The sequence below is a fragment of the Fundulus heteroclitus genome, unplaced genomic scaffold (genome assembly GCF_011125445.2).
Source record: "Fundulus heteroclitus isolate FHET01 unplaced genomic scaffold, MU-UCD_Fhet_4.1 scaffold_502, whole genome shotgun sequence".
In the NCBI taxonomy this organism is placed as follows: domain Eukaryota; kingdom Metazoa; phylum Chordata; class Actinopteri; order Cyprinodontiformes; family Fundulidae; genus Fundulus; species Fundulus heteroclitus.
Window position 1 is genome coordinate 40509 of NW_023396926.1, and position 10199 is coordinate 50707.

The 10199-nt window shown below is 39.0% G+C and overlaps 1 protein-coding gene across 1 annotated transcript in view; it reads left to right on the top strand.

Moving 5' to 3' along the window:
• Positions 1 to 9815, top strand: part of LOC118556331 (unconventional myosin-XVI-like) — a 48455-nt gene extending 38640 nt beyond the window's left edge. The window contains exons 13-15 of the mRNA XM_036132427.1: positions 48 to 130; positions 2816 to 2919; positions 9727 to 9815. Coding sequence (XP_035988320.1) covers positions 48 to 130; positions 2816 to 2863 — 131 coding nt within the window. The 3' untranslated portion in view covers positions 2864 to 2919; positions 9727 to 9815. The remainder of the gene's footprint in view (positions 1 to 47; positions 131 to 2815; positions 2920 to 9726) is intronic.
• The last annotated feature ends 384 nt before the right edge of the window (positions 9816 to 10199 follow it).

Here is a 10199-nt window from a genome sequence, read left to right on the forward strand (position 1 = left end):
TGTGGTTTGACCTCCAATGACGTGTTTTCTATTTGTAAAACATTCAGGCTCATTAGAGGATGAGAGTCACACCAAGTCAAACTCCAGCACCCCCTCCCTCCACAGACATTTGGACAGCCATCATACTCAGGTAATCACCATAAAGCATTTACCTACTAGTGTGTGATGTGCGGCTCCAGGAAATTTGAATTGTATCTGTATAATCAAATTTTTATTTCAGGCGCTGTTCACTTTTTGCATTCCAGCCCGTTAGCCCTGGACGCCTCCTCATAATGTTTAGTAACTCCACTTGCAGACTTTTGAGAAACCTTGACCTTCATTTTCAGATCTGTTTGCTTATAGCCAGTTGCAGGGACACAAAAATTGACTCACACACATTCACAGTGGCACACACAGTTTTTGCACGGTCCCTGTAATGACAGACGTTATTGTGTTTGGGTTTGTTGACTAAGTGAAGGGGAAAAAAAGTCACCTCCTTGGAACATCATGTACCTCTCATGACACGCGAGCTTTTTCAGACTCTACAGGCAAGTGTAGTGTTACAGGATTAAATTCACGGTGCTGTCCACTCCAACCCAACTCACACACATTCAAGTGAAAACCAGAGAAAACTGAGAGGTCCAACTAAACAGTGCTGTAAATGTCAGCGAGCCTAAAGCATCTTTGCCGCATTCCACAGGGAGAGGAAGTCACAAATACAGATTCAGGCTTTCATAGCTATTATCGCGTGCTGCAACTTCACTTTAGGCCAGAACACCCTGTAAAATCTCCCTTTTTTATCCAAAGATTACATTCAACTTTTCTTTTGATCAGGGTCATCATTCATCTTAATTATCCACCGTTAAATGGAAAGCATAGTCCTGTGATTTGCTGAAAGATTAAACCCAAATGAAATAACACATCATTCTCAGAATGTGCTTTATCTAACATTTAAAAGTGGATTCATTCTCTGAATTTTACCATTTTGTGCGTTGGAGTTAAACTGTTACTTTCTCATGCGTGGAACAGAAGACAGAAGTGTTATTAATAGCATGTTTTTATTAGTAAGGTTCACAGCATACAGATAGTTCTGGTTTAATCACAACCAGCTCCATGAAAACATGTATAGTTCTATACAGCACATGAGACCAGGGAGTTTTCTTTGACACTCTGAACAATACACAACTTTTTCCATGATCATCTTCAGATGCAGTATAAGATCTAGATGAAAAGTTAAAGTCAATGTTCACGGGACACTTTATAAGATAAACCTTTCTAGTACTGGGTTGGACCATCATTTTCATTCAGTACGTTCTTAATTATTGCATCTAAAACATTCCTCAGAGATTTTGGACCATCTTGACATTAACTGTTGCCGTGATAGTTTTTGGCTCTATGTCCATGATTGAATTCTCTAGTTCCTCCAGATCCCAGGTGGTGGGCTACTGGTTTGAGATTCGGTACTCAAACCATCTTCAGGACATCTGTTTGATATGATTTTATCTAAGTGCCATGGTGTTTTATCCTGCTGGCAAGAGCCATCAGAAGATCGGTGCACTCTGGTTAAAAGGGGTATATGGTCAGACACAATTGTCAGGTAGGCTGGTGGATTTGGAAAGAAGGGGCCCAAAGTATGTCAAGAAAATCCCCCCCAAACTATTACATTGCCACCACCAGCTTGACCTTGTACCAAACCTAGACGAATAACTGCTTTCTTCTAGTTTGCCACAATGTTGCAACTAAAATACAGACTTATCAGATCAGGCAGCATTTCACAACCTGTTATTGTGAAATGTTGGTAGGCTCCGGTGACTTGTAGCCGGTTTCCTGTTCGTACCTGACAGGAGCGCCACCCAATGTGGTCTTTTGCTGCTGTAGTCCAGCAGATTCGAGGTTCAAGGTGTTGTGCGATCAGATATTGTATTTTCCACACTTTGGTTGTAACAAGTGGTTATTTGAGCTGCTGGTGTCTTTGAATTATCTCAAACCATTATCTGTGACCCTAAGAGATGGTAAAACGAGAAAATCCCAGTAAATTATCAGTTTCTGAAATACTCAGACAAGTCTGTCTATTTAAAAGTCCCCTTAAATCTCTTTCCTTCGATATTCTAACACTCAGTTTGAACTTCAGCAAATTATCTTTACCACATCTATAACCATCAGAATCTGCTTTTTTCACCAAGTTGTGCACAAGAAGCAGAAATTTGACCTTGGTTCTACTTTGAGGCATTTTAAACATAACTGTAACTTTTTTTGTTTGTTGTTTTATTTTTTGTAAATAGAGAAATGCACATTTTGTCACTGAAGTTTGAACAGGTGAACCACACCATTAGGTCTTTCTGGAATCCACGTTATTCTTAGCTCACATAGATTTAATATCTCATATAAAGGTGGGCAAGCTAAAAGTGCCAATATATTTCATATTCCAGAACATTCAGACCTGCACGCAAAGTTTTCTCTCATAAAAACGAAGTGAACTTTAATAGCACTTTGGATTAGCGAGTGATTGTCAGATAAGCTAAAGGCAAAAGAATAAGCAAAGCACATGGTGTACCGTTTTGGGACGAGCTCACAGGATTCACCTTTCACAGAGCAACTCCACAAGAGGTGTGAAAGCACTCTGTGTTCCTGCTTTAAAATCCTGCCACCGAGGAAATGTTTCCCCCCTGCATTTAAAGCTGACCTGTGTGTGGAAGGAAGCAAAAGGCTGATGCTCCGGCCTTCCTAATCACAGTATTTCTAGAAGTCTGAAGCTAAATCTAGCTGCTAACAAGATTCGCTTTCTCTGTATTTCTAACATTTCTTTTGCTCTTTTATCCATAATTGATTTTTTCAGAGGGGGCATCTCAACTTTTCCCCATTTGGTGCAGGGGCTGCCCTCTAAAAGAGAGAGGGGATCAGGGGGGCTCACTGGAAACACTTTCCATATATAGGGATGTGGTGAGTGTTTCACAGCCATGCTGCTCTCAAGCCTGACAGTAACTGCAGTGTTTTTCATGTAATTTGTGCAAAATCATACTACTTCCCAAGAACATTGGGTAAAAATGATTAATAGTCTGGTTAGTCATGGATGTTTTTATTAGCAATTGAACCCAAGGAAAGAGGATCAAAATGTTCTGATCAACAGGTTTTACATAAACTTTGGATACTTTTTTGAAGTCAAAATTATGAAAAGCACTGCTTTTGCATAACTTCATCCACAATTCATCTGGTCATTTTCTCCACTGTTTGTTCAGAAAACTCCATTACCATTATCATTTTTTTAATGTCGAGTTGGATGGACGTTCTTCTCTCTAGCGCTCTATAAGCAACTTGATGGTATTTACTATTGTTCTGGACGATTCTGGTTCAGTGAACATTCAAGGTGTAGAAGTGTGTCCTTTTATTCATATACTTAGAGATTTATGCCATAAAAAACAAATTTCAACGTACAATCTCTATTAGAGTGGCACTAAGAAATCAGCAGGTGATCAAGTGAGTTGAAATGTCAAAACTCAACTGTGAAAGTTGTTGCTGAGGCAAAAAAGACTTTGAGTAGGTGGTGAAAATGTATTTGTCATTTTGTAAGAAACGTTTTTGGTTACAAAAAGACCTTTACTTCCACAATTTGTACCCACCACGGGGGCGTTTCACTGAACTGCCAACAGATAACCAAGAAACTGGGAGAACTAAGGCTACGTTCCTGCAGCAGAAAAATGTGACCCAAATCCAATCTTTTTGCCCACCAAAAATCCAGTTTGTGCCTCTTCCACATGTGGTACTAAATTGGATATGTATCCGACAGTTTTCAAAGCATCTGCTGTCTGAATGGTCACGTCACATTTCATCCGACTTTTACGTCACTATCCTGGCTCCAACTACACACCCACACAGACTTCTCTACAGCAGCAGCAATCACGGCTACACAAAAGGTTGCTGTTAATAGCTGTGCTTCTTTGTCTTGTTATGATGCGATCTTAATATTATCCCATGACTCAACAACTATATAACAAAACACAAATATTTTTTTTTGTATAATTTCTAGTAACGATTAAAGGGATCCAAGACTAGTTGAACATGTTGGCCTAAATATGTTGAAATTTTCTTATTAACTTAAAAATTTCTGTTTGTGTTATGTAAAAACTCATATTTACTTAAAAAAATTGTATACCTTTTGTTATATTTTTCACCCATGGAGGTCACCATTTTTCCACCTGTGCAATGCATGCTGGGTTAATGACGTGGTTAGGTCCTACTGGTCTGGAACCTACGGAGTTATCCGAGTGTATTTTATTGTATTGCGTTTGACTGGTGTAAATTCAGACAATGCCACACAGTGTCGCTGTTGGCTGTAATTTCAAAACAGAACACAACAGAAACACAGGTGAGTCTTCGTCGATCCCTCATGAAAAAAAAGAAAAGCACAATAGGAAAAAGCTATTAAAATAAGGACAACTTCCAAAGGACCCACATATGGGCTCTCAACACTTCTCTCCAAAAGACTTTGAGTCATTTCTACAAACAAAATTGATGAAGGTGCCAACAGGTGGGTGTTACCCTCGCAGGCTAAAACCAGCTGTCGCGCAACTATTTTTATCCATAAAGCGCCTAAACCCCGCCACCTAGAGAGCGAAAGATGCTGGGCGAAACATCAGACAGGCAATGCCGAAAGCCCTTTTAAATAACCAAGCTACTGCCACTGTTTGCCGGTGCCCAATGTGAAATCAGATCAGACCCTAAACAGGTGATAACGGACTGAAGACCAGACCGATCAGACCCTAAGCAAGTGTTATTGGACCTGCCACCGGACACAGAGCATTACTTGCTGGATCACACAGTCCTACAAGCGGTATGTGTCATTCAACATTTCATTATTAATTATTATATTATCAATTTCAATTTCAACTCGCTCCGGCTCACACTGCAAAGGTTTAATGTCACTCATTGCTGTTTTGGCTGGACGGAGCTAGCGCTAAAGGACCTAGTATACCCAGAATTCATTGCAGCATAAACAACATGGTGATGTATGAGTGACTAAAATTTATAAAAACTAAGCAACTTACATTATTTGTACTGTATTGTTTTTACATCTAAAATAGATATTTCTCAAATAAAGTATAATTTTGGATCCCTTTAAATCCACTGTTGTTGTTTCAGTGGAATCAAGTTTTTTTAACAATGCTTGGTTGAACACTTGTAGTAACAACTATATCTGCAATTATTTCCATGAACAGTGCGCAGCTATGTGACGTCTACTTTCTCCTTCTGGTCGTAAAACAATTGCGATCCGTTGCAACACAAGTCTGATGGCAGGGACATGTAATTAGTAGTATGAACACGGCCATGTGATAAAAATTGCACATCGGAATTAAGCATAAAAACCTGTAGTATAACGTAGCCTAAGGTATTGCTGAAAAGTTGTTTTATTGTTGGGAGCAATTGTATTTTATCACTTTTAGAACATACTGAATTTGAAAGTGTTAGCATGTTTTTGATAAAACTTAAATGTTAAATGAACTGAATTTATATAGCAGTTTTCTAATCATACTGACCACTCAGAGTGCTTTACACTATAGTTACATTTCCCCAGCTACTCCTATAAGTACATTTATACACCAACATGCAAATTTGTAAGCAATTTAAGGGGAAGAGCTTTTCCCAGGGGCACATCAACATGTGGCAGTGGCGAAAATTAGGCTCAAATACATAACTTTCCGAATGCAAGGCTGTTACTCTTTCCATTGGAACTTAGTCGCCCCAGAGTTAAGATTGCCGTTTACACAGTTTATAATTTTACATGTCTGAATACCTATACTTATGGTTTAAAATGTCTAGTCAAAAATCACGTTGTTTTGACCACTCACAGCTAAACTGTATATCAGCAGGTCAAAATGTCACAAAAATAAGAGATTGCAATTGAGCCACAAATCTATGATCTATGATTTTTCCTCGTTTATTACTGTGGTGTTCCATGTAATTAAGAGTCAGGCTGAATTCATGCATATCTAATGTCTGTAAAGCCTAACAAATATTTGCCTTGTCGTGTTTCATGCTCTGTTCGTCACTACAGCGACGTTTCAAATACTGGGAGGCAAAGATAAGAGAAAAATGCTTTTCTGATGGATGTATATTGAAACTGCTCTGATTTGTAGCTGTTTCAATATAATTAATTTGTTCATTACAACAAAATTAGATTCATAATGTTCAGAATAGTTTTGTCTATTAGCTTGATTCCAAACTAAGTTTGCGTAGGATTTTCATAACTAATAAGAAGAAAGGATGTTAGAAGATAAAGGGGGCAAGTTGATTAGACTGTTTTGTATTTTTTCCGAGAGCAGTCTAGGCTAATTATATAACAAATTGACAGACAGCTGAGTGATAGAAGATGACAAGATTGATAGTTCTGTTTATCCCATCAGACAATGTCTCGGCTAAGGCGGTGACATTTAAAAGTAGCAGCCCTCACATGTTTGCTTCTCAGAAGCATGTGGCACACCGCATTCTCATTTCTGAAACATATGAGAAGGACAGACAGTGTGATACTTTGTGTCTCTGAACTAATCAACCTAGTAAAAAGATATTTCCAAGAAAAAGCTAACAAAAAAATAAAAATCAGCGTCTTCTGATATCTTTGATCTTTAAAGCATAATCTGTTTTTCTGTTTATGAGATTTGGAAAAACACTTGTATAAATAAAAGGATTTTAAATAAAACCATATAAATCCTTACGTCTTTTTTCTTCTTTTTCTAGTTTCTGTACAAATGAGGTATACCTAAAGTTGAACTGAAGGTCGGACTGTATACATGTTCTACTTCTTAAAAAAAATAAAGTGTAGTATACTTTAATACCATGGGCATGCACTGTCGCCCCCATGGTATTAATGCTCCCCCCTCAAGCCCCCGCTCAGTTGTTGTATCATTTAACAAACTTCACCTGGTTTACCTACTGGTATTGGTCCGAGGACCTGCTCACCAATGTAGCTTACCACTGAATGGCTGAATATCGTGTAAAGCGCTTTACACGATATTCAGGTGTCTTCAGGACTTGATAAAGAGACCACATTCAGTTGTGGTTTATATAAAGTGGAACTGCAATGCTTTGGTGTAATTCCTTATTATTGTTGCCCCACAGCCCCTATTTAACTTCTGTTCTGAGAGCAACTAATTTTAGGTGCGGGCTCTTTAAATTCTCTTTAAATGGTCCAGTTTTGGACCAACTTACCTTTTACCAGCTTGGTCTACAAAGTCGCAGCAAAAAAATAAAGATGGCCGATTCACAAAATCGGTTAGAAGTCCATCACCTTGTTTAGCAGCTCCACAGCAAAGACTCTTGTGTCATTGTTCAAAAATGTAGAGAAAACTGAATGGCACAAAAAATTGTGACATAAGCAAAGTATCACAATATATCCACTCACTGGCCACTTTATTAGGTACACATTGCTAGTACTGGGTTGGACCCCTTTTTGCCTTCAGAACTGCCTTAATTTTTCGTGGCATAGGTTCAACAAGGTACTGGAAACATTCCTTTTAGAGTTTTGTCCATATGGACATGATAGCATCATGCAGATGCTGCAGATTTGTCAGCTGGACATCCATGATGGCAAGCGCCCGTTCCACCATATCCCAAAGGAGCTCTATTGGATTGATATCTTATGGAGGCCATTTGTGTACAGTAACGTCATGTTCAAGAAACCTGTCTGAGATGATTCGTGCTTTATGACATGGCACATTATCCTGCTGAAAGTAGCCTTCAGAAGATGGGTACTCTGTGGTCATAAAGGGATAGACACGGTCTGCAACAATACTCAGGTAGGCTGTGGCATTGACACGATGCTCAATTGGTACAAAGGGGCCCAAAGTGTGACAAGAAAATTTTCCCCACACCATTACACCGCCACCACCAGATACAAGGCAGGATTGATCCATGCTTTCATGTTGTTGATGCCAAATTCTGACCCTACCATCCGAATGTTGCAGCAGAAATCAAGACCCGTCTGGCACCGACAACCATGTTGCGTTCAAAGTCACTTAAATCACCTTTCTTCCCCATTCTGATGCTCGGTTTGAACTGTAGCAGATCTTGTAGACATATCTATATGCCTAAATGCATTGAGTGGCTGCCATGTGATTGGTTGAATAGAAATTTGCGTTAATGAGCAGTTGGACAGATGTACCTATCAAAGTGGCTGGTTAGTGTACGCAGCATCTGGACAGACTAAATTCATCTTTTTTTTCTCTCCTAAAGACCCAAAGTACATAACTGAATGTATTTAAGAAATAAAAAAAGTGACCAAATGCATATCACCATACATCTTTGTATTCAAAAATAAGAAGTGACTTGTAGACAAAAATTCAGACATACTGTTGCTATACTATCATAATCCATTCAACTTGTTAACATAGATTGTAACACCTTGCTGCACTGACAAAGGTATGGATTAACACCATTAGTGGCGCTGCATTAGATTGTATCATTAGGTAATTTTTGCTTAAAACAAAATCATGAATTTTCTAATTTAATTCAGACTGAAATTAGCAAACCTGGAAGAAACTGTCCAATACTTTGCTTCATACTAAAACATAAAACTGTATCAAAGGTTTTTCAAAATAACTTTTTTTGGTCATCTCTAAAAGCTACATTGTCATCCTATCATGTTGTGCAACCATTTTGAAGCTGTACACTGTGAATCTCTCAAAGTGAATAATAGTTAAATCTGTTTCTGGTTCTTGTTGCATTAGGCCTATGTGTGTTTGTGGAAGTCCCTGTGCAGTCATGCATTTCAGAAGGACGTGGTGTTCCCTCTTGTCTACTGTTCCAGTAGCTGGTGTTCCTGACCGGCGCCACAGCATTGAATAGCCTAGCAGAGGGATGTTAATTATGGATTAGATTCTTTAACATTGTGCCAGTGCAAACAGTCAGTCTAAGTATTTAGGCTTATATGGATATCTGAAACATATATTCATGTATGTCATAGCACGTTGTAGCTTGTTGTGTGTAATTGGTGTGACAACGGGACAATGTACTGAAAGATATAGCAGGAAAAGTACTCCTATTTTGTTAAAACCTCCAGGGTTGAAATATAATATTTTCTAGAAGCAATTAGTCACACAAAGGGGTCTTAAACTTCGACAAATTACAGTGACATAATTGGACGGATGATTAGATTTAGATAACATTGACACAACGGACATCCAGTTACCTGCAGGTTTTATCTTGGGAACACATAGCATAAACCGTTGAGATTGTGTGATTAAAGATTTAAAGAAATAGACTAAACCCTGAAACTAGGAGATGCGTAGCCTGGGCCATTAGTAATTTTCAGGTTGTAGAATGTAACGAGATTGCAAAATAAGTAGTTTTCATTTGACAGTAAGAAAAGAAAATTACAAAGTTGATTCCAATTTAATTTATCGGTTCAATTATAACTGAGCATGAAGGAAACTTTTCATTTTTACGTTTGTTTGTTTGTTGTTGTTTTTTTGGAGGGTGGGGTTTGGCACTGATTAATGAAGAAAAATGTGAAAATCTCATCTAATTTTACTTGGGCAATGACTCATAGCTATTGGATTTGTTTCTGGCTTGAGCACCTGTGAGAAAGTTTAACGACTAGAACTTGAATTTATCGCGATGAAATAAAGTGTGAGCTTTTCATCCACATGTCCCATAAGTCACGCATTAGCTCGATCATCTCATCTGTTAGAGTAAAGTGTGCTGCTCCTGCTAATCTGCCTCTCTAAACCGAACCTGCGTCTCTCCTTTTTTACCTAGCTGCTCCAGCGACTACGTCTGACCAACAGAGATGAGAGCGCCGCTCTCAGGGAGCTTCTGCGCTGGCGGCAAGTGCAGTGTGAGGGGCGGAGTAGCTTTAAGCAGCGTCCACCTCAATCCCCACCCCTGCCCCCCACACTGCTGTGGACCAAAAGGAAGGCCTCTCCTTGATCTCGACACAGCTGTGGTATCTGAAGTCACATCCTCCCAACTCTTCAGTGACAATGTAAACTTCTGTTTGTTTGTTGTAATTCGACGTGGGCCAACAACCTCCTTGCTCATGGGCTATGCTGACGCCCTGAGCCCTAGAGCATGAGCTCAGCCCCTGGGCCTCTCCTGTGTTTGCACTGACTGTGGAAAATTAGCTACCTGATATGACATGAACTGAAAGTGCACAGTGTGTATAAATGCATTAACAGCTGTTGCTGTGGAAGTGGGTTTTATTTTATGATCAGATATTTTATGTATAGGAA